At 37.4% G+C, this 26,282-nt stretch overlaps 1 protein-coding gene across 13 annotated transcripts in view; it reads right to left on the bottom strand.

Moving 5' to 3' along the window:
- CCDC171 (coiled-coil domain containing 171) overlaps positions 1 to 26,282 on the bottom strand; it is a 352,484-nt gene that overhangs the window by 248,882 nt on the left and 77,320 nt on the right. For all 13 annotated transcript variants that reach the window (XM_004004388.6, XM_060409497.1, XM_042243466.2 and 10 more), the window contains 2 exons: positions 22,587 to 22,725; positions 10,132 to 10,234 (listed from right to left, as the gene is read on the bottom strand). In XM_004004388.6, coding sequence (XP_004004437.1) covers positions 10,132 to 10,234; positions 22,587 to 22,725 — 242 coding nt within the window. The remainder of the gene's footprint in view (positions 1 to 10,131; positions 10,235 to 22,586; positions 22,726 to 26,282) is intronic.

The following is a 26,282-nucleotide window of genomic DNA, read 5'->3' as shown; positions in this document are numbered from 1 at the left end:
CTCCATCGATACCAAAGACAAACACTGAATCCATGATATGCCACCACTCCTGACTGGCACCAGCCATCTACCTGGTGGCAAGCTGATTATACTAAGTAATGTCCATCATGGAATAAGCAATGCTCATTCTTACTAGGCACTTACTCTAGAAAGGCATTTTCCTTTCCTGATAACAATATTTCTCCTGAAATTGTCATCCACGAATTTACAAAATGTCTTATTCACCATCATGTATCCCACAGCATTGCTTCTGATCAAGGAACTCATTTCATAGTAAATTAAGTACTATGGAAATAGGCTCATTTACATAGAATTCACTGGGTTCAATCCTTGTTCAGGGAACTAAGATCATACATGTCACATGGTGTGACCAAAAAAAGTTATTTAAAAAGTTAATGGACAAACAATCCCACTTCTATATATACAAAGGAACTGAAACCAGAGCCTAGTAGAGATATTTCTATACCCATGTTAATAACAGCACTACTCAAAATAGCCAAGAGATGGAAGCAACCCAAAGGACCATCAACAGATAAATTGACAGATAAAGTGTGACAAATACGTTAACAATGGAGTCTTGTTATTGTTCAGTCATTAAGCCACGTCCAACTCTTTGTGACACAATGGACTGCAGCAATGCCAGAATTCCCTGTCCTTCACTACCTCCCAAAGATTACTCAAACTCATGCGCACTGAGTCAGCGATGCTATCCAGCCATCTCAGCCTCTGTTACCTCTTTCTCCCCCTGCCTTCAATCCTTCTCAGCATCCAGGTCTTTTCCAATGAGTCGGGTTTTCCCATTAGATGGCCAAAGCACTGGAGCTTCTGCTTTGGCATCAGTCCTTCCAATGAATATTCAGGGTTGATTTCCTTTAGGATTGACTGGTCCAATCTCCTTGTAGTCCCAGGGACTCTCAAAAGTCTTCTCTGGTACCATAATTTGAAAGCATCAATTCTTCAGTGCTCAGCCTTCTTTATGGTTCAACTCTCACATGTTGTATAATCATAGCTTTGACTATGGTTGACTATGGTTTTCTCTATGATTCAAAGCACCTTTGTCAGGAAGGAGATGTCTCCACTTTTTAATACACTGTTTAGGTTTGTCATAGCTTTTCTTCCAAGAAGCAAGTGTCTTTTAATGTCACAGCCACAGTCACCATCTACAGTGATTTTGGAGGCCAAGAAAATAAAAGCTGTGACTCTTTCCACTTTTTCCCCTTCTATTTGCCATGAAATGATGGGACTGGATGCCATGATCTTAGTTTTTTGGATGTTGGGTTTCGAGCCAGTTTTCTCATTCTCCTCTTTCACCCTCATCCAGAGGCTCTTTAGTTCCTCTTCGCCTTCTGTCACTGGAGTGGTAACATCTATATATCTGAAGTTGTTCATATTTCTCCTGGCAATCTTGATTCCAGCTTGTGCTTCATCCAGCCCAGCTTTCCCATGATGTACTCTGCACAGAAGTTAAATAAGCAGGGTGACAATATACAGCCTTGTCATACTCCTTTCCCAATTCTGAACCAGACTGCTGGTCCATGTCTGATCCTAAATGTTGCTACTTGATCCGCATACAGGTTTCTCAGGAGATAGGTAAGGTGGTCTGGTATTTCCATCTCTTTAAGAATTTTTCATAGTTTGTTGTGATCCAAACAGTCAAAAGCTTTAGAGTAGTCAATGAAGCAGTATATGCTTTTCTGGAATTCCTTTGCTTTCTCTATGATCCAACAAGGGTTGGCAATTTGATCTCTGGTTCCTCTGCCTCTTCTAAACCCAGCGTGTACATCTGTTAAGTTCTTGGTTCATGTACTACTAAAGCCTAGGTTGAAGGAGTTTGAGCATAACCTTGCTAGCATGTGAAATGGAATGCAACTACATGGTATTTGTATATTCTCTGGCACTGTCCTTCTTTGGCACTGGAATGAAAACTGACCTTTGCCAATACTGTGGCCACAGCTGAGTTTTCCAAATTTGCTGACAAACTGGATGCAGCACTTTAACAGCATCATCTTTTAGGATTTTTAAATAACTCAGCTGGAATTCCATCACCTCCACTAGCTTTATTTGTACTAATGCTTTCTAAGGCCCCCTTGACTTCACACCGGGATGTCTGGCTCTAGGTAAGTGACCATACCATCGTGGTTATCCAGGTCATTAAGACCTTCTTTGTATAGTTCTGCGTATTCTTGCCACCTCTTCTTAATCTCTTCTGCTTCTGTTGGACAATGGAGCCTTAAAAAGGAATTCCTGTCACGTCCCATAATATGGATGAACCTGGAGGATATTTTGCTAAGTAAAAGAAGCCAATCATGAAAAGATAACAGAAGATTTCAATATAAGAGATACCTAAAGCAGTCAGATTCACAGAAACAGAAAGGAACATGACAGTTATGAGGGGCTTGCTGGCCAGAGAGAAGGTGGTAGTTAACTGTATGTGCTTCGCTGGTGCCTCAGTCTGTGAAGAATCTTCCTGTGACGTGGGAGTGGAAGACCTGGGTTTGATCCCTGGGTTGGTAAGATCCCCTGCAGGCAGGCATGGCAATCCACTCCAGTATTCTCGCCTGAAGAATCCCCATGAACAAAGGAGCATGGCAGCTACAGTCCATGGGGTCACAAGAGAGTCAGACACGACTGGGAAACTAAGCACAGCACAGCAAAATTTTATGCGTAAACTTGACTGGGCTACAGACTCAGATTTTCAGTTAAAAATTATCTCTGGGTGTAACCAGGAGGCCATTTCTGGACGGGACTGACATTTGCATCAGTAGACTGAGTAAAGCGGACTGCCCTCCCCAGTGTGGGTGGGCCTCACCCACTCCACTGAAGGCCCAAATAGAGCAAAAGGCTAAGCAAGAAAGGATTCTTTCTGTCCACCTGACTCCCTTCAAGCTGGAAATCAGTCTTCTCCTGCCTTTGGACTCAGACTCACACTGGAACTTACACCATCAGGTCTCCTGTTTCTCAGGCCTTCGGAGTCAGCGTGGCTCTCCTGAGTCCCCTATTTCTCAGTCACCTTAATTGTGTGATTAGTTAGTGAGCACACTGACTATGTTAGAAATGTTGAGCCCTCTTACTGTGGGATTTCACAAACCAAAGCTATAAGCATGAAAAAGTAGGACAAGCTTGGTTTGTAAACCTCAGTGAACTGGGAAGTAAGGGAAGTAAGCAAGAAGAAACTGGCAAATGACACCGAAGGAGACCTGTGTGCTGCTCTTACAGACATCCTCAGTCTCTCAGCAACCCATGAGCCTCTAATTAAAAGGTACCAGCCACAAGGTTCCTGAGGACAATTAAAAGTCTCAAGAAGATACTAGATCTAGGCAATAATCCTTTACAAAGGATGGAAAGAAGGAGCGATGAGAGGAAAGTACCACTTGATATCCTGATTTTCTTAAGAACAGTCCCTGAAGCTGCCCGACTCCTGGGTGATATGTACATACCTAAAGGCACCATATGTTCTTGCTATTATTTCCTAGGGTCCTTCAGCCTCTCCTAGTAGAAAGCAAAAGGATACTTCTGGAGTATTACAAATGATTTCCTCAAGGAAGGAAAGGTTGAAGAAGGTTGGAGGGGCTTTTGTCTCAGTCAACACAAAAGTCAAGCTGTCTGAGGAGAATGAATTAGAAGAAAAACTTTCTTTCATGAACCTAATGAAGAAAAAGTCACACTCTAGAGGTGAAACCATAAAACCATAGTAGGAAGAAACATTTGAGGCAGAAAGACTGCTGCTGCTGCTGCTAAGTCGCTTCAGTCATGTCCAACTCTGTGCAACCCCATAGACGGTAGCCTACCAGGCTCCCCTGTCCCTGGGATTCTCCAGGCAAGAACACTGGAGTGGGTTGCCATTTCCTTCTCCAATGCATGAAAGTGAAAAGTGAAAGTGAATTCGCTCAGTCGTGCCTGACTCTTCGCAACCCCATGGACTGCAGCCCACCAGGCTCCTCCGTCCATGGGATTTTCCAGGCAAGAGTACTGGAGTGGGGTGCCATTGCCTTCTCCGGCAGAAAGACTACATGGGTTCAAAGTGGGAAAGGACTTCTCTCTTATACACACTCTAAGCATTTCTATCAGAAAAAGAATGAGTTATGAGCAGCTGTTGTGTAGCAATTTCAGCAGAAAGCAGAAGGCAAAAATAGGAAATAAATGTCCATGATTGATTAAATTGAGGTCATCTTATCTAATAATTGTAAGCAATCAAGGTGGCATTTCCATAAGGCATGAAAGATGGTGACATCATTTCCACTGAAGACAGAAAGTCAATCTTCTTGGTGACTCTTTATGGACTGCTACCCAAAAAGCTGCCAAAATCTTGAAAGAGATTCCATGACTACCTTTATAACCTCAAAAATTATCATTTAAAACAGAATATTGACCTACTGTAAATTCATTCATGCTTTTATTCATTGAAAAAATATTTGAGTCCTTCCTTTGTGCCAAGTATTGTCTACCTGCTTAAAACTCTCTAGTAAATAAAAGTGACAAAGATCCTTGCCCTCATGGAGGTTGGATATTGTGGTGGTTGATTTTACTGCCAACTTGACCGGGCTAAAGGACACCCAGAAAACCAGTAAATCACTTTTGGATGTGTCCATGAGGGTGTTTCTGGGACATGTTAGCATTTGAATCAGTAGACTAAGTAAAGAAGATGTGCCCTCACCAACGTGGGTAGGGGAAGTAATATCCAATCTGTTGACTTCCCTTACCTAACCCTACTCTTAGCCCTCTCCTCCTCCAACCTCAAAGAACAAAAGGACAGAAAGGAAAATTCTCTTTTTCCCTAACCTGAGACTTCCATCTTTTTCTGCCCTCAGACATCCTACTCCTGGTTCCTGGGCCCCAGGCGCCCCAGTTTCTCAGGCCTTTGGACTTACACTGAATTATATTACTGCCTTTCCTGGTCCTTCAGCTTGCAGAGGAAAGATCACAAGATTTCCTAGCCTCTATAAGCATGTGTGCAAACTCCAATATCTCCTCTTGTGTGTATCTATATAATCTTATTGGTTATATTTCTCCAGAGAACCTTGACAATACAGATATAATAAAAAATGCACCACATATTCAGGCAGAAATGCTTAACAGCAATAAAAGTACCATGGGGAAAAAAGGGAGAGAGGTAGGCAGGAACAAATTATTTAGTCATCTTTGTGTAGCTGACCCAGGGTTGACACAGTAGGCAATCATAATTGTTAAGGCTCTTCCACAAAATATTGAGCAATAAAGTTTATTAATTATATCGCTCTTGGTTAAATGGCAAAAATCCAACTTGAGCTGGTATCAGCGGAAAGGGAGTCCATTATGGTTATATAGGGCTATTTGATGGAAGCCAAGAACAAGAATAAAATCAAGTTCAAAGCAGGTATGTGAATGAGTCAGGTATCAAAGGGAAGAACTGGCACAGTCAGAAGAGTTCACTGGGGAAAAAATTTAATGAAGATTTTACAGAAATGTAAGCAGGTTAAGAGAACAAAAAAGATATGATGTGATACCACAAACCAGCAAGACTGGAAGTTCAGTTCAGTTCAGTCACCCAGTCATGTCCGACTCTTTGTGACCCCATGAATTGCAGCACACCAGGGTTCCCTGTCCATCACCAACTCCTGGAGTTCACTCAGACCCACGTCCATCGAGTCGTTGATGCCATCCAGCCATCTCATCCTCTGTCGTCCCCTTCTCCTTCTGCCCTCAATCCCTCTCAGCATCAGAGTCTTTTCCAATGAGTCAACGCTGCACGAGGTGGCCAAAGTACTGGAGTTTCAGCTTTAGCATCAGTCCTTCCAAAGAACACCCAAACAGGAGATGGCAAGAGTGGATGTCGACATTCTAGGAACCAGCAAACTAAAATGGACTGGAATGGGTGAATTTAACTCAGATGACCATTATATCTACTACTGTGGGCAGGAATCCCTTAGAAGAAATGGAGTAGCCATCATGGTCAACAAAAGAGTCCGAAATGCAGTACTTGGATGCAATCTCAAAAACGACAGAAAGATCTCTGTTTCCAAGGCAAACCGTTCAGTATCATAGTAATCCAAGTCTATGCCCCAACCAGTAATGCTGAAGAAGCAGAAGTTGAACGGTTCTATGAAAACCTACAAGACCTTCTAGAACTAACACCCCAAAAAGATGTCCTTTTCATTACAGAGGACTGGAATGCTAAAGTAGGAAGTCAAGAAACACCTGGGGTGACAGGTAAATTTGGCCTTGGAATACAGAATGAAGCAGGGGAAAGGCTAAGCGAGTTTTGCCAAGAGAAAGCACTGGTCATAGCAAACACCCTCTTCCAACAACACAAGAGAAGACTTTACACATGGACATCACCAGATGGTCAGCACCAAAATCAGATTGATTATATTCTTTGCAGCCAAAGATGGAGAAGCTCTATACAGTCAGCAAAAACAAGACCGGGAGCTGACTGTGGCTCAGATCATGAACTCCTTATTGCCAAATTCAGACTTAAACTGAAGAAAGTAGGGAAAACCGCTAGACCATTCAGGTATGACCTAAATCAAATCCCTTATGATTATACAGTGGAAGTGAGAAATAGATTTAAGGGACTAGATCTGATAGAGTGCCTGATGAACTATGGATGGAGGTTCATGACATTGTACAGGAGACAGGGATCAAGACCATCCCCATGGAAAAGAAATGCAAAAAGGCAAAATGGATGTCTGGGGAGGCCTTACAAATAGCTGTGAAAAGAAGAGAAGCAAAAAGTAAAGGAGAAAAGGAAAGATATAAGCATCTGAATGCAGAGTTCCAAGGAATAGCAAGGAGATAAGAAAGCCTTCCTCAGTGATCACTGAAAGAAATAGAGGAAAACAACAGAATGGGAAAGACTAGAGATCTCTTCAAGAAAATTAGAGATACCAAGTGAACGTTTCATGCAAAGATGGGCTCGATAAAGGACAGAAATAGTATGGATCTAACAGAAGCAGAAGATATTAAGAAGAGGTGGCAAGAATATACAGAAGAACTATACAAAAAAGATCTTCATGACCAAGATAATCACGATGGTGTGATCACTCACTTAGAGCCAGACATCCTGGAATGTGAAGTCAAGTGGGCCTTAGAAAGCATCACTACTAACAAAGCTAGTGGAGGTGATGGAATTCCAGTTGAGCTATTTCAAATCCTGAAAGATGATGCTGTGAAAGTGCTACACTCAATGTGGCAGCAAATTTGGAAAACTCAGCAGTGGCCACAGGACTGGAAAAGGTCAGTTTTCATTCCAATTCCAAAGAAAGGCAATGCAAAAGAATGCTCAAACTACCGCACAATTGCACTCATCTCACATGCTAGCAAAGTAATGCTCAAAATTCTCCAAGTCAGGCTTCAGCAATACCTAAACCATGAACTTCCTGATGTTCAAGCTGGTTTTAGAAAAGGCAAAGGAACCAGAGATCAGATTGTCAACATCCGCTGGATCATGGAAAAAGCAAGAGAATTCCAGAAAAACGTCTTATTTCTGCTTCATTGATTATGCCAAAGCCTTTGACTGTGTGGATCACAATAAACTGTGGAAAATTCTGAAAGAGATGGGAATACAGACCACCTGACCTGCCTCTTGAGAAAACTATATGCAGGTCAGGAAGCAACAGTTTGAACTGGACATGGAACAACAGACTGGTTCCAAATAGGAAAAGGAGTATGTCAAGGCTGTATATTGTCATCCTGCTTATTTAACTTATATGCAGAGTACATCATGAGAAACACTGGGCTGGAAGAAGCACAAGCTGGAATCAAGATTGCAGGGAGAAATATCAATAACCTCAGATATGCAGATGACACCACCCTCATGGCAGAAAGTGAAGATGAACTTAAAAGCTTCTTGATGAAAGTGAAAGAGGAAAGTGAAAAAGTTGGCTTAAAGCTCAACATTCAGAAAACAAAGATCATGGCATCTGGTCCCATCACTTCATGGGAAATACATGGGAAACAGTGGAAACAGTGGCAGACTTTATTTTGGGGCTCCAAAATCACTGCAGATGGTGACTGCAGCCATGAAATTAAAAGACGCTTACTCCTTGGAAGGAAAGTGATGACCAGCCTAGACAGCATATTCAAAAGCAGAGACATTACTTTGCCAACAAAGGTCCGTCTAGTCAAGGCTACGGTTTTTCCTGTGGTCATGTATGGATGTGAGAGTAGGACTGTGAAGAAAGCTGAGTGCCGGAGAATTGATGCTTTTGAACTGTGTTGTTGGAGAAGACTCTGCAAGGAGATCCAACCAGTCCATTCTAAAGACTGGAAAACCAATACTAATACCATGGAGACACCTACAGGGTCAAGTGGAGGTAATGCTATCATCATAGACCAACACAAACCACAGCTGTGGAAAAGAACCCACTTGACAGGAGCTGTGGCCACCAAAAATGAAACCACTGCCAGTAACACACTGGAGGGAATGGGGAAATAAACACTGTGACATTCTCTGCTTTCCTTTCTTCCTCAACTCTCTTAATCTCCTGCTGGTGCACCTACAATCCAAATCCAACCCCCCAAGCCAGAGGGCAAAGAAGCCCAGGTCATGTAGTCCACAGAGGTCAGCCTCCAGAAGGCAAAACAGAGACCAGAGGAGAATGATTCCAGGGTAGGTAAAAGAATCAATAACCAGCACAATATGGAAACAAAGACCACTATAACGGAACAGAAATCACAAATTCAGCACACAATCCCTTTCCCAGGAACAAGAAGTTCAAAAAGATGGTCACTGAAAGATGAGAATAAAAAGAAAAACTTTATTAGAAGACAATTCTTTTTCTACAGGTTTAGTAATAACTTATGAGTTTCTTTGTTATCAACTATTTAACTTTAAACCTCAAAGGAGACATGACCTCATTATTCTTAGGTTTTCCAATTCAACTCTGCACATTGAAGCATTAAGATATGTTATGATAATAATTTAACAATTTTAAAGATCCTTAAAACCATTAAGCAATGACACATCTGAATAATAAAACACTATCACTGAAAAAGAAAATTTTATTCCTCAAAGCTTTAGCAAATACAATTGAAAAGTGGACATCTGTATTTTTATGTCACTTTTATACACCTTGATTTTACAGTGACAAACAATGAAATACTAATGCTTTTGGAAAAAGTTTAAATAAAAACAAAGAAAGTTAAAAATAGGTAACAGCAAATCTCACTCAGTTTCTAACAGTTCACCAACAGAAATCTGCAGATTCATAATGTGAAATGGGCCTTGATCATATCTTTCTGGTTTTATAAGGACAACAAACTTTTCTGAACTTAAGCATTCCCTAAAGAACTTATTTGTCAAATATGCTTGCTTCCTTTAGAAAAACAGTCTTGAAGCCATTTTAAGGTATAAGGAATTGAATTTTCCATGCTTTTTTGAAAAATATAATTGAGTCAGAAAGCAACTAAATAATTTGAGGCTGACGGTATGCCAAAAGCAAACTGAAGTAGAGAAGTGAAAGTACCTAAGTCAAAGCTACTATAGCACAAATAATGGCACACACACACACAAATCAAGGAAGCAGAAATCATGGAATGGAGAGCATTCATTAGTAACTAATGCTTTTTGCTTGATACCAAAATATGCCTACCCGATATACAATCTTTACAGTTCTCTATAATATTAAGTGGGCTGATACTAAAACCAAAGTGTTTTACTGAAGCACTCATCTGGAGAGCATGCACCCTGTGGTAGGAAATGAAGGAGAAATCAGACTGGAAAGCAGCAGTGAGGAATATGCACTGTTACAGCCTGTGTCCTACATAACCTTTTGAATACATGACCTTTAAGTTGCTGAAGGTTGCCTCAGAATTTGGCTCGGTTTGATGGAAACATCTGTTCCCCTTGCAGGTATACTGTATGGACTTTCTTCTCAGTTGGATCCAGAACACAGCAAGTGAGCCCTTGTCTGTCCAATCACACAGACACCAACACTTGTAAATCAAGTTCGGGTAGGACAACAGCAGGTCCACAGTCCGTCACCCTTTCGCAGCCAGCTAGGCCAACTGACTGCTGTGAGAACTGCTCTTATCATGTCATCAAATCAAAACATGTTGAGATGAGGGACTATAAGAGGCATCTGCAGAATTCCCAAAATGTAGTGACTTTGGAACACTGACAGATGCATCTGTCATTTTATACCTTCAACTAACCTGATGTCCACTGGCCCGACACACAAAAGCTGTCCAGGATCGATTCCAATTCTTTCACGTTATTTTCACATGTCTCCACTAGAAAAGCCTGGTGCTTCTTAGCCTTTTAATTAAGAAAAAAAATTACACATAATAAGGTCACGCATTGTAAGAGTTGCAGATTTTTTGTGTGAATACATAAAGCACAATTAAGTATAAATGAGCTAATAATTACTCCACTCAAATCTATTATTAATAAACCTCTATCTTAACCATTTCTTATACTTAGCTTAATGCAACAGTGTGTAAGCTCTCAGTAACAATTGACTGAGGCCTCAGGGCCTGGCACTATTCTCAATACTCTAACATAGCAATTCTTTCTATCATCACAACAAATCTATGAGGGAAGGGCCATCATTTTACAGAAAAGGAAATGGAGACACAGAGAAATTGAGGAAAATTTTAAAAGATTATACTTGCAGTCATGTAGCAAATTGCCAGATAGTGGTCAAAAGTGAATGCAGTATGACAAATTAGAAGGAACTGTAGCAGACTACTCAAGAGCTGACGGCAGCTTAGATTAGGGTCTTGGCAGAGAAAGGGGATGTGGGAGCATAAGCACTGAAGGGTGTTGGAGGGGTGCCTACTTAGAAGACAGAATGGCCAGCCTTGGTATCACTGCCTTGGGTTAGATCACAGTGACTGGATTGGGTTGGATTCCATTGGACTGGATTCAGCTGGACTGGAGGAGGAAATGCTCAGATAAAATGAGTAGTAAAGCCTGATCCCAAGGTTTCAGACTAGAACTGGGTGGACTTCAGCAGCTGAGCAAGAGCCATGGAAGCAGAGGTGGCCTTACTTTGGCTGTTTCTATTTATTTCACTTGTTTGTTTCTGGTGGGTAATGTTAATCATAAATTCTGTTTAGATCATATTCCAGTAAAGCACTTTTAAAAGACTCCCAGCACCAGTAAACTACCTGGCAAATAACTGACCCTAAATATATTTGAATTAAAAAATAATAAATAAAGTAAAAACTATCAGAGGCAGCTGGATACAGTGGTATAAAGCTCAGAAGAGAGGTCAAACATAGGCTTGAGAATCATCTAGGGATGTGAAGCTTGCCGTGAGAGTGTCTGACAGGAAGCGAAAAGAGTCTAGGATAAAGCCTAAGGAACCCAGGAATTTAATACTTGGAAAAGAAAAAGGCAGCAAAAAAGACTGGAAAAGGAGGAAGAAAAACAGAAGATAAAGTCATGAAAACCAAAATAAAAGAACATTTCAAGGAGAGAGTTATGTCCAGTGTCACAGAATATTCAAGAAAAACAGAGACTAACATGTTCCATGTTCACTGGACATGGAAGTCATTGGTGACTGTGAAGTCTGCTGTAACTTCATATTAGAACAGGTCAAAGAATGAATAAGCCTACAATTTTTTTTGTCTTAGTGACATATAAGAAATAGAAACAGGAAGTACATATTAAATATATTCAATTCTAAATTCAAATGGGATTAAAGTATACATACTATTAAACAACTTATTTTTCCATTCACAGTATGTTTTTAACATCCTTTCCACATCATATTTCTTCAGTTGCATAGCATTCCACTGTTTAGATGAATTAACTTATCCATTGTATCATTAATGAATTTAACCAGTCCCCTACTGCTAAGATTTATAGGTTATTTGCATTTTTCCTATTAATGACAATACTATAATATAAATCCTTACATGTATACTTGTACATCTTAGAATGCATTCAAGTATATCTACTCAGTAAACTCCTAGAAATAGATTTGATGAGTAAACAGTATGCACAACTATTTTCAGACAATTGTTACCAAATTGCTTTCTAAAGTCCTACTGGTATAAACTACCATGAAAAGCATAAGTATTTACTTTCCCATACCTTTACAAGCTAAGCATCATCAACTTCTTTTACTGTCCATTTCTTTAATTTTAAATAAGATTAACCATCTTTTCATATCTTTATCAGTAGCTTGTATTTCTTCTGTGAACTGCCTTTTCACGTGTTCATTTCTATATTACACTGTACACATTTTACTTAGTGATTTATTACAGTCCTTTGTAAATTATGAAAATGATTGCTTTGTCACACACACTGCAAATCATTATTGCCAATTTGCCATTTGCCTTTTGACTATATTCTTAGAAACAAAATGTTCCAACTTCTCCACGTTTTCTAAAACTTGTTATTGTCTAGTTTTTAAATTGCAGTCATGTGAATGAGTGTGAAGAGTCATCTCATTGTTGTTTTGATTTGCATATCCCCGACTAATGATTTTTGAACATTTTTTAACATACTTACTGACCATTTGTACATCTTCTTTGAAGAAATCTCCATTTAAACCTTTAGCATATTTTTCATTGTTATTTCTCTATTATTCTGAATACAAGTTCTTTATCAATCACTTGATTTGCAAAAATTTTCTAGCACTTTGTGACTGTATTTTTACCTTCTATCTTCTGAAGCACAGAAGTATTTAATTTCGGTGAAGTACAATGCATCTATTTTTTGTCACTTGAGCTTTTGCTGTGGCTCCTAAGAAAGCACAGCCTAAGATTTTTATAGTCTTAGCTACTCTATTTGGGCCTATGAACCATTGAACTTTTGTGCAGGGTCCAAATTCACTCTCTAGCTTCTGGATACCCAGTTCTTTCACCACCATTTGTTGAAAAATGCTATTTTTCTCCCACTGAATTAACTTGGCACCCTTTTCAAAAACAATTAAACATAATTATGAGTTTATTTCTGGATTCTCAATTCTTTTCCATTGATATACATGTCTACATTATGGCAATATCACACTGTCTTGACTATTATAGCTTTCTTCAGTTCACTCAGTCATGTTCGACCCTTTGTGACTCCATGGACTGTAGCACCCTAGGCTTCCCTGCCCATCACCAACCCCCAGAGCTTGCTCAAACTTATGTCCATCGAGCCGGTGATGCCATCCAACCATCTCATTCTCGTCGTCCCCTTCTCTGTCTGCCCTCAATCTTTCCAAGCATCAGGGTCTTTTCTAATGAGTCGGCTCTTCGCATCAGGTGGCCAAAGTACTGGAGTTTCAGCTTCAGCATCAGTCCTTCCAATGAATATTCAGGATTTATTTCCTTTAGGATTGACTGGTTTGATCTCCTTTCAGTTCAAGGGACTCTCAAGAGTCTTCTCCAACACCACAGTTCAAAGCATCAATTCTGTGCTCAGCTTTCTTTATAGTCCAACTCTCACATCCATACATGACTACCAGAAAAACCATACCCTTGACTAGATGGACCTTTGTTGGCAAAGTAATATCTCCACATTTTAATATGTTGTAATGGCACCCCACTCCAGTACTCTTGCCTGGAAAATCCCATGGACGGAGGAGCCTGGTGGGCTGTAGTCCATGGAGTCACTGAGAGTTGGACACGACTCAGTGACTTCAGTTTTACTTTTCACTCTCACTTTTCACTCTCATGCACTGGAGAAGGAAATGGCAACCCACTCTAGTGTTCTTGCCTGGAGAATCCCAGGGACGGCAGAGCCTGGTGGGCTGCCGTCTATGGGGTCGCACAGAGTCGGACACGACTGAAGCGACTTAGCAGCAGCAGCAGCAGGTTGGTCATAGCTTTTCTTCCAAGGAGCAAGCATCTTTTAATTTTGTGGCTGCTGTGATTTTGGAGGCCAAGAAAATAAACTCTTTCACTGTTTCCATTGTTTCCCCATCTATTTGCCATGAAGGGACCGGATGCCATGATCTTAGTTTTCTGAATGTTGAGTTTTACGCCAACTTTTTCACTCTCTTTTACTTTCATCAAGAGGCTCTTTAATTCTTCTTTGCTTTCTGCCATAAGGGTGGTGGTGTCTGCGTATGTGAGGTTATTGGTATTTTTCCTGGCAATCTTGATTCCAGCTTGTGCTTCATCCAGCCCAGTAGATGTTTTATCCAGAATTCTTTTGCTTTTTCTACGATCCAATGGCTGTTGGCAATTTGATCTTTGGTTCCTCTGCCTTTTCTAAATCCAGAATGAACATCTGGAAGTTCTCAGGTCACATAATGCTGAAGCCTAGCTTGGAGAATTAGGAGTATTACTTTGCTAGCATGTGAGATGAGTGCAACTGTGCAGTGGTTTGAACATTCTTTGGCATTGCCTTTCTTTGGGATTGGAATGAAAACTGACCTTTTACAGTCCTGTGGCAACTGCTGAGTTTTCCAAATCTGTTGGCATATTGAGCATAGCACTTTAACAGCAGAGCTTTATAGTAACCTTCACAATTGGGAAATGCTACTTCTTCAACTTTATTCTTCTTTTACAAGATTATTTTGGCTATTCTAGTGCTTTCAAGTAATCAAATTTATCAACAATTTGCCTTGGGACTTCTAGATTTTATGTCATATATTCCTTACTCCAAGATTATAAAACACTTAAATTCCTTTATTTCTACTTTTTCATCCTCCTCTTTTATGACTCCTTAATCAATTTAGAATTTGATATCAGAAATAAGGCAAGGACTCAGTTATACTGTTTCCTTTTATGTACAGTCAGTTATTTCAAATCTATCAGATTATCTATTTTATAAGCTGGTTTGGCATACTATGATACTGTGATTTATAATAAGGAAGACATACTGGACCTATTCTAGGTCTCTTAAATTTCCATATGAATTTTTGAATCAGGGTGTCACTATATGCAAAAGGCCAGCTGAGAATTTGATAGAGACTGCATTGAATGTATATATTGAGGAACATTATTATCTTAACAATAACAATATTAACTCTTATGATCCTTGCAATTTTGCTAAACTTGTTTGTTAGTTCTAATAGTTGTGTGTGTGAATTCCTTATAATTTTCTAATTTTTAAAAATTGTGTACATATTTAGTCACTAAACCCAAATCTACAACTCTTCTACAAAAAATAAAGCCTGTGACTCAAAAAAAAAAACCTACATGATTTGCAAAGAGTTTATTTCTCTCTTTCCAAAATTAATGACTTTTATTTTTCTTGCCTTATTGCTCTGGCTGGAACCACCAGTACAATGTTAGCTAGACATGGTAACAGTATACATCCTTACCTTGCTCCCGATCTTAAAAAGAAAGCAGCCTTTCACCACCAACCTTGATGTTGGTTATAGGTTTTTCACAAATGCCCTTTCTCAGTTGAGGAAGTTCCTTTCTTGTTATTCTATTTATAATTAGCACTATTCTAATTTTCTATAGAGATATCTGGCTAATAGTCTCATAATATAGCCAATATAAACTTTATTACATCTAATAGGTTTATGAGCCAGATTATGATTGAAAATTTTTCCTTTCATTGCTTTTTTTTTATACAATGATTTATTTTACAGTTTTCTGATGTTTATTTCTTATTTTACAATAAATAATTTAAATGCAGTAGTATACATTTTTCATAAAAAGTATGCTTAATAAATACATTTATATTAAAAAGTAATAACTGAAAAAATATTTATTTCCCTTTAAATTTGGTAATGAGCTTACTATGTCACTTATTGATTCATCACTGAGAACAGTGACATCACTGACTAAATGAAGCCAGGTTTGCTCAAGAACTATTGAAGCAGAGTTGATTTACAAAATTGTGTTAGTTTCAGGTACACAGCAAAGTGTCCTTTTCTTTTATATCTGACAAATTTTTTCCTAATAAATTGTTTTGGTTTTATAAATCAAGCCTTCATTCTTCATTCATATAGAGAAAATAGCTGGAACTTTTTAAAAGTGTGGACTACACTTATATTTAAATTTTGTTCTCAAAGCTGTTAGTTCTCTTAATAGACTTTTGATAAGCAGGAAATTTCTAGAATAAAAACACAATCTATCAGCTAAAACAACTGCTAGGTTGAAAACAAAATGCCAAACCAATATAAAAGACTAAGTTTCTAATTTTTGATTAATATGTTTCATTGTATGACATAAAAAGGAAATTAAGGTTAAATGTTAAATTGTTGACTCAACAAATTCTGCAATTCTAAACATTCAATCAAGTTTAAAAGACAAAACTGTAGGATAAAAGAACTCCCTTCTTTTTTTTTTCCCTCGGACATAAGTCACAAGAACTCACTTCTTTTCGCCTTAGACTAATTTGCATAAAAAGCTTTATTACTGTAGAAATAAAAGTCCCTTACTGCTATGTTTGGGCTAACCAGATGATATTAAGATGAACATACTGATCACTCACCATGAACCCAGGACTACTTTAGATGTCATGATGAATTTAAAACCAGTACAGAAAAGGGACTAAAAATATCAAAATATTCAAAGAAAATGCAAAAAAATTTCTGACTGGAAGATCTTAATGTATTATAAAACAGGAGTCAGCAGAGAGAACAATGAGCTGACAAAGAGTTATGTTATATTTTCACCTTGGTACACAATATTTCAAGCACTGCTAAAGTAAATGAATTTCTGGCTTAATCTAATATGTCATTCTATCATCTTATCTTTCTTTGAGCCTATAAAAACTCATCCCTCACTTCTGCTAATATGCATGAATATCATAAATAGACATGTATGTAAATAAAAATTTCTAATATAAACTTGTGAAAATATTAAAAAGCATACACATATATTTATATCTAGAAATTGGACAAATGAGTGCTGCTGATCTGCAACAGAAAAGTTGACTCAAACCATAAATAACAATAAAAACAATTAAGGGGTGCTAATAATAAGGTTTAAAATTATAGAAAAAACAAATAGGTAAAAAAATAAATATTTTATTTAGTCACTAGATTTGTTTAGATTAATGAAATTGGTTTTTTAAAAACAGGTCAAACTTTTATAGCAGTAACACATAATGCTTATCATTTTTAAATGGTTTTGAATTCAAGTAAGCTTTTAAATCAGTTTAAATATATTTTAAGCCATTATAAAGGAATTCTGAGTAAAAACAGAGGAGTATCAGAACCTACAACTGACATCACATACTTATGCTTCACCTTTTCATCTTATCTTCCACTTAGTTTTACAGAGGCAGTCCATTTGTAAGGATTCCAGGAGAGCCTGCTCAGCTAAACTGAATTTGATATGGTTAGCTTTCATCATCATCACCATCTGCAGCTTCTCCTTGATCATAATGACAGTAACTAACCTCTCTTACTTCTTCATAAAACAGTTTACTCTTTCTTTCCCAATGTGAGCATTCTATGATCCAACTTCTTATGCCATATGATGAAATGTCACCTTCTCTTACACAGCTACACAATTAATTTATGCCACCATCCAATCTGAATATAGGCTTTGACATATAAACATCTCCTTCTCTCTCTCTTCCTCTGTCTCTCTTTCTCTCTCTTTCAGACACACACATACACAATATCATTTTATTTCTTCCAAGACTAAAAATGAGGTTTGAATTTTCAAAATCTAGGATTTTTATATTAATAAATATCAGAAAACTTAAAGAAAAAGCTTTATGCCTACATCACAAATTTAGAAAGACAGCCATACAATATACATTTAAATACACAAACACATACACATTAGATAAATACAACTTAACAGTATTAAAACTTTAAGGACCACTAAGAGAGCCATGTTTATATTAGCAAAAACAACTCTCATATATAAATACTATTCTATTGTGGGTGAAAAGCAGGAATCAACAAGTTTTTCATAAAAATTCAGAATAGAATATTTATTAGATCATTAGTTTTGAATGCCTCCTGCAAAATCAGAAGCATGTTTCCTAAAGCAAACCTAACAGATCATTTGATGCAAAAATATTATCAAGAAACACTAACTTTACCTCAAAGCACAGCAATCAAAGCACTTTCCAAAATCCTATCTAACGCCAGCAATCATTATTATTATATAATCAGTCAAGCCCCCAAAGTATAGGGAAAAAATATACACTTGACCATTTTCAATCACAAGTTCTTTAGAGAATAAAATATTCTTTGAGCAAAACCTCATGAGAACTAGAATTCCCTTTTCAATATATGGTCTTCTCCTAGAGCTGTAACTAAATATTACTGAGTGGCAGAAAAACAAATCTCAAGAAATGATGGACTCTAAAATATTTCATTGTAGAAAGCACAAAGCAAATCCTAATAATGCCAATTTGGAAATGATAGCTCCCCTGCTCAAGAGAAGCAGATATAAAAACTCACAGTAATGACTATAAGACCCAACTGGATCTACTGAGCCTCTGGTGGGCTTTAATAAGCATCAGCACTAAGCAGCTTAAACTAGAAATTCAGTTTTATTGAGTAGCTGATTAAATCATTATTAAATTCAAAGAATTTAAAATTAATAGTTCGATTGTAATCAAAACTTTTTAAAGTCAAATTCAATAGTGTACAACACATAGCATCTAGGGATTTTGCTAAATCCCCAGATGTCCTATGTTGAAATTCTATTAATACTATGACATTAAAAACAATAATAATATATTACTCATTTGTTAATCATATCTTCTAAATCCATAAATTGAATAGGAGAAATTTCACGAACATAAAAGCACAATTAATATTGGCTGTATTCCTTAAATACCAAGAGAAGACTCAACAAACCCAGTTTGAACTTTTCCAAAATTACATTCTATATTTAATTTTTATCTTTTGTAACAGGGGAGCTATCACTTTGCAACCAGTTTATTGACTCTGTGTTTATCCTCACCTAGATGACCTCGATGGCTTCTTTCAGTTCTGAAAGGCTAAGCGACCTTCGGTTATGCAATTGTTATTTTTAAGTCTCAAAACTTCCTAAAGTCTTTGCATATTATAATAACACCTTGGTCTTACTAGTAAACCTATAGAAGAAAATGGCTTTAATTTTCTCTTACAATGCAACAGAGAAAATAAAGACCAAGACTTGAATAATGGCCATGATTGTGAGCTAAACTAGAAAATAAGCTGTTAGCTCAAAGGGAGAGAAAAATTACCTGTAGTTAATTTATACTTCCCATCTATATTCTATAAAAGCTGAAACTATTATGTTCAAAAGAAATGTAACTGTAGGAAAGACACACTAGGGGACACAGGATCATAGAATGTCATTAAAACAAAATTTTATTCCCAAAGGCAAAAAGTAAAAGCCTCCTCTTGTGTTATTCTCTCTTCAGTCAAAAACAATTATGAACTCAAAACAAAAATAACAGACTTTGAGGATGCAGAACCAAAAAACTCCATTTTTATGCTTTAAAATTTTTAATTTGATAGATATCTCTTTAGAGAGAAATCTGTAAGATTACCCTCCCAACTCAAAGGCTACTAACCTACTAAAAAATTAAAGGAAATAAAGATATATGTACCCAAAAATATATTTATGAAAAGCAATAGATGAATTTTTTATTAAAAAGAAAATACTGTACTTACTGTTTAAAGTAATAGCATTTTCATTAAGAAGCTTCACTGGTCACTCAGATAGTAAAGAATCTGCCTGCAATGCAGGAGACCCAGGTTCGATCCCTGGGTTAGGAAGACGCCCTTGGAAAGGGAATGGCTACCCACTCCAGTATTCTTGCCCGGAGAATTCCATGGACAGACTTCTTTATTAAAAAGAAAACACTGCACTTACTATTCAAAGTAACAGTGTTTTCAGTAAATAAATTTTAATTAATTATTTTTTAAATTTCATATTATGGTCAAGTAAAGAGACAGAAAGCAACTGTTCTAATAAGAATAAACAGAACAAGCTAAAAGATAAAGCTAATAATGCATGCTAAGTCACTTTAGTTGTGTCTGAGTTTTTGTGACCCCATGGACCATAGCCCACCAGGCACCTCTGTCCATGGGATTCACTAGGCAAGAATACTGGAGTGGACTGCCATTCCCTCTTCCAGGCCATCTTCCCTACCCAGGGACTGAACCCACGTCTCTTATGTCTCCTGCACTGGCACGTTGGTTCTTTACCACTAGCACCACCTGGGAAACCAAAAAAAAAAAAAAAACTCGATGGAAGAAAGTAAGACATAAAGCTAAGGCTTTAAGAAAGATGAAGAAACAGAGAGGAACATATGAATAGTTAGGCTGAACCATATGAACTGTCAGTCACTTAAGCTGCACTTGAATCTGTTTCTGAACATCCCATTGGCTCTTCTACTAGTCAGAACAACAGTGTTTTACAGGTTGAGTGTCTAGGGTTAAAACAAGCAAATGGAGGCTGTGAATGAGCTGCAACTCACCTTTTTTTCAGACCATCCACCAAACTGCGAAAGTTAAAAAGTAAATACCTGTTGGCACCAAGTAAATTATTTGTAATCACAAAGCATCCTGAGCTCAGCAGTGAATTCAGCCAGTCTTCTTTTATCTTCTGCCTTGTCACTGGAGTGCTAGAAGACCAGAGTCAGGAGGATGCACACCAACTTATATTGGTGACTAGGTCTTCACCACTGCATTCCCAGTGACAACTCTCTTTCCAAACTATTTGATTACAGTATCTAATAAGTAAGCACAGCAAGACTAAGACTCAGCTCAGTGACTCTAACAAGTTTTTCTCCACCATGATTCACCTTCCAGAACCAGGAGTGAAGAGGTGGGTTGCCTATGGAATATAGGGTAACACATCGCAGTGAATAGGCACTATAGTATGCTACACAGTGAACAACAACAACAATCCTTCAAAAACAAACCAAACTGGGTTCTCCTATACATATGATTCTGCAACATTTCTCTTTCTACTCAGTAATACAGCAAACTTTGGGAGATGGTAAGTGACAAGGAGACTGATGTGCTGTGGTCCATGGGGTCACAAGGAGTTGGACACAACTTGGCAAATGAACAACAACAACTGCTATGCAGAGAACTCTAAACTTCCTAAAACCCCACATCCAAAGTACTCAAACTACAAATTCAACCAGAGTAAAAGCAATGATATCAATCCCTTAATCAGAACAAATTGGATATCCTGAGTTAAATGGAAACAGAGTTCAACATTAGGAGGTATACAGACATTTGTTAAGGAAAAAGAAGTGTTTCAGTCAATGTGGGTCAAAAATATGAACAACCAGAATGGAAGCAAGGAGATATGAAAATAAACAGCAAGAAGATATGAGAAATAGGAAGCCAAGAGTCTTCTAATATGACTGAAGCAAGACAGATAGAGGATCACCTGCCTGTATATAATATTGGATCATTTGAAAATTATAAAAGTTTAAATGTTATCCCATCATTACTTTTCTATCTCATCATTCATCATTACCTTTCTAACTAGGCAGCACTGATTTGGCCACCACTTCTTAGTATAACCCTGAGTTTCTCTCTTGTTGAACAAGGAAAAAAAAATTCATTTTCCTCAGAAACTAACATCACTAAGAGCTGTGGAATATAACTGAAAGTGAAGTAACCAAGTCTCTGGGAAAGGTATATATGTGGGGAACAAGACAAAGAGGAAACAGGGAACTACTATAAACGTTATGGCCTCCCTCCTGAGGTTCCCAACAAACAGCAGAGTAGGAGTATGCTGCTTCAACCAAATAAACAAATCCATCCAACAAATGTTTATTGAGGCAAGTACTACTGTGGAAACTTGGCATGTAAAACAAGTTAACCTCAATGCACTCTCAATTTCTAGGCAGAGGTAATACACAGCAGATTTTGGTGTTACGATAGAGATACTAAACTAAGAATTAAAGAAATATAAACTTGGGAGGGGCAGAACTCTGACTTTAGGTGGATGAAAAAAAGAAGAAGAGATGGAACCACAGAAAGCTTCACAGACGGCAAGACATCAGAGGTGTCTTGCGTCACCATCACAGGACATTTATGAATATTAAAAGAAAAGAGAATGAGCATTTCAGACCTGTGGGTCAAAAAATGTGAACAGCCTGGCCAAAAGTAAAATGACATGAAGATACATCATGTGTTTAGGAAGCCAAGAGTACTTTAATGTGGCTGAAGCAAGATAGAGAAAGGACAACAGCAACAGAAGCAGCTGGAAAAGTTAACATAGAGCCACAAAGAAAAGTGCCTTAGGTTACACAGCAAGAAGCTGGGGCTTCTCTGAAAGCAGCAGGGAGATATTGATGGCTTTTTAATAAATGGAAGGTGACAAGAACAGATCAATACTTGAAAAAGATAAATTTGGTGACAGTGTGAAGGCTCGATTATTGGGGAATGGAGACAGAGTGATCAGGTTCAAAATGATTACAAAAGGGAGTCTTTGAAATCATTAGATCCACTGATTTTAAACCCTAACTCCACTTCCATGTAGGTAATACTGTTTTACATACTTAAAAAAATAAAGAAAAACCCCTGAATAAATTTTAAAATATTCTATAATTCAGACATTCTATTAATTCATTTCATTTTCCCAATTATTTCAAAGAAGAGAGGTTTTATTATGACTAGCTTTGTGGTAAACAGAATCTCCAGTTTTAAAATTTTTTAATCAATGTCACTAAAACTACTTTCATACAATTATCTCATGGCATGTAGCTAGAAAAAAACCCTATTAAACATCAAATTTGACCCAATAAAGTAATTGCCATAGGGTTTTCCTTTTTATCTTACCATTACAAGCTCTTCCTGTAACTCACTGCAACTTTTCTCATTATACTGGAGTCTCTTGGAAAGGTCTAGAATTACTTTCTTCTGTTCCTCAATTTCTTCATTTAGTTTCTTGTTTTTGGAGAAATACTCTCTTTCTAATCTGAAAGGTTAAAGTGTCAGAGCAGGTTTTTCAAATATGCTTTTATCAGGTCTTACTATACAACTTTAACACAAAGGGCAGATGTACTATATATCATGGTTTCATGACCAAAAGTTTTAAAGACCACTTCTCATTTTTGCAAATAAAAAGAATTGTACATCCTTAAATGAAGGACTCTAACGTAATAATACCCCTATTTTGATAACAGACGTTTGTACTATACCCAAGGCTATAAGCAAAATGGATTTGGTTAGTGTTGATTCACCATTATTTATGATTAACAAACCCCACCCACAACAGTTGAATCAGCTCAGAGACTGCCTCAAAATAGAAAGCACTCCTATCAAACCACTTTCAAATTAAAGTATAACTTGAGAAATGACACAAATGTTTTATTTCTGAGTGTCCATGCATGTAGAACTGGTATAGTGACATGAAAAATCCAAAAGCAAGGATAATTTTTAAAAATCATTCATGTTCACTGTGAAAACATAAATTTATTTTCAAAGGATTTGCTTGCCTATTTACATTTTGCTCAAGCTAGCATTAATTGCACTTACATTCTTTTTGGATGTAAAATGACAAGCAGTTCGGAAGTATTTTAGTTCAAAATTTGCTATGGTTCAAATTAAAGAGTTGCCACTATTTTTACTCTGGCATCTTCCTGATAAATGCAGCAGATCAGTTTCCTATAACTTTTAAGCTGTAATATGGGAGGCAAGGTGACTCAGCATAACCAAATCCACACTGTGCTCAGGCTATAATCAAATGAAGAGCTCATTTTTGAATGACACATGATCTTACTCTGATCGGTCAACATTTCTTGCTCTAGGGTGGAACAGAGACAAGTCTAGTGCCAACCCTTTGCTATTTTCTTCCTTGAATCAAGAATATTCCAAGACTGGTGATTCCCTGGTGACTCAGTGGTATATAATCCACCTGCCAATGCAGGAGACTCAGGTTCAATCCCTGGTCCAGGGAGATTCCACGTGCAGAGGAGCAACAAAGCCCACGTGCCACAACTCCTGAGCCTGTGCTCTAGAGCCCAGGAACGGCAGCTGCTGGAGCCCCATGCCCTAGGCCCTGCGCCCTGCCGCAAGAGAAGCCACTGCAATGAGAAGCCCAGGCACCGCAGCTAGAGAGTGGCCCCCACCCACTGCAACTCGAGAAATAAAGCTTTCTTCTTAAAAAAAATAAAAAAGAATATTCCATGGTAGGGAGGGTAGAATTTAAACACTTATAGACAGATTAGAGGAGACATTTATATCAACTTCCCAGAAAGCAGAACTAAACAACAAAAATGGATCAAAGTAGAGAAAAGAAAATCGATCCAGGAATCCCAACATATAAATAACATTAGTTCCAGAAACAAAAGGTAAGGAAAATGGAAAGGAAAAAATCAGCAAAGTAATAATGCAAGAGAATTTCCCCAAAATGAATTATTTAAAACTCTAAAACTGAAAGGGCTCAGTGAGTGCCCAGCACGAATGGAAAACAGTCCATGCCAAGCCCATCATCGTTAAGTTTCAGAACATCATGAACAAAGAGAAGATTCCACACTGTGTCCATAGAGTACAGAAATACACATTATTAGTATCATTTTTTCATATGTTATAATGTAACATCACTAAACCATTTCAAGACAGGCACCTATGTTTCCAGACTTGGTGGCCACTCTGTGCAAGTTTCCAGAGAAAAGCAAGGGCCACAAACAAAGAACAGGTAATCAAATAACTTCAGACTTCTTGATAGAAGAACTGAATAAACAGCCAACTAAACTATGACAAAGGGTAAAGATCAAATACAGACATTTTCAGAATGCAAGTTTTAAAAGTTTTCCCCTGATGTGTAATTCCTCAAGAAACGACTTTACAAGGGAGTAAATCAGACAAGGAAGATGGGCATGAGATTAGTAAAGAAGAGATCCAATATCAAAGAGAAGTAAAGAGAATGCTACAGATGATGGTGAAGAGGAGTCCTAAGGATGACTGTGACACAGAGCCTGTAAAACAATCTGTCCAGAAAGAAGGGAGTGGAGAGAAGACTCCAACAGTGATACATCTTAGAAGAAACTTACAATGATAGAATTTCTGAGGTGCATAAAAATAATGAGATTTTTCAGCTCTGTTAGAGAGTTTAAGAATAATTTATTGATTGGTGCATACAAACTAATCCAACATAAAACGAGATATTAACTATTCATGCATTTGATCATTCAGCAACTCTTTACTTTGCAGCTCTTGTGTGCCAAGCACTAGTTTGGAGTTCAGGGAAAGCAGTGAGCAAAACAAAGCTCCTCTCTATATAAGAAGACAGACAATAAACAGCAAAAAATAGAAGAAAACGTTGTGTAAAGGAAAAGTAAATATGAGGGGTCAGAAAATTGCAGAAAAAATATCCCAAAATACAACCCTACTGAAAGGACGGGAGGACGGAAGAAATAAGCATGTGCTAGGTAGTAGAGGTGGACAACAGAGATAAATAAGTAGGGGCCAACAGATAACATCGAGACGTAAAAGCTGAAAAAAATGGCACAATATGCACGTTATTCAGCAACACAAAGTTAAACGCCAGAAACAGCTTGTAAGAACTGAAAGTAGTTGCTTCAAAGGAAAAGAAACTGGTCACAGAGAGCAACGTGGTAACAAGACATGGCTTTTCATGAGCTTAACAGTACTATTTCACTTTTTAGATTATGTACAAGTGTTCATTGGCAGGGGGAGTATGATGAAAATTCAAGGAAGCCCCAGTCTCTTTGAATCCAATAGAGAAGAGTCAGGACTTGACAGATGGAGGATTTTGTCAAGAAAGGAAAGGGAAAAGGAAACTTGTAGTTAAGATGCCTTCTTTAAAAAAAAAAAAAAAAATACCTTCTTTGCTACTGGATTCCCATTCTTTTCCTTCAGAGCTCAGATAAGAATGTGACAGCTGTGCAGCTGTTTTAACAAATAGCCATCTTCAGGATATTTTTCAGCAAGAATATGAACAATAATATTAGCACCATGGGTTATAATACTTTAGTTCTTTTTATACTTTTGGTTGATATATTTAGAAAAATGAAGTCCCTAAATACTGAATGGAATAAATTAAATAAATTTAGATTAAGTCTGATCAGTATCTTATCTTTGACTAGTGTTATTTTAAACTGAATTTAAACTTAAAACTAGATTTAAGAATTATGAGGATCTCTTCCCTACCATTGCTTAACAATCAGTTACCACAGTTAATGAAAATCTGATATTTGAAAGAGTTAAAATAAAAAGATTATTAAAAGATTTTCATTTTACACTGCAACTTTTCAATGGAAAAAAATTTACAACTAAGAAAATTTATTAGGGAAATATAGAGTATATATACTCTATCTAAAATTACACATTATATGTTTGCTAATGTAGCCTGTTATTGTCAAAATTCCTAGCTGAGTTCTTTGAAAGGTACCTTTCATACATAATAATTTTATTTGGTATATTATTACATGTAATATTCAATATACAATAGTATGCTAAAATATGTACACATATTCCATCTAATACACATGTATGTGTGTGTGCTGGCTC

This window comes from Ovis aries, chromosome 2 (genome assembly GCF_016772045.2).
Source record: "Ovis aries strain OAR_USU_Benz2616 breed Rambouillet chromosome 2, ARS-UI_Ramb_v3.0, whole genome shotgun sequence".
Taxonomy (NCBI): Eukaryota; Metazoa; Chordata; class Mammalia; order Artiodactyla; family Bovidae; genus Ovis; species Ovis aries.
This window is presented reverse-complemented; position numbering and strand designations above follow the sequence as displayed.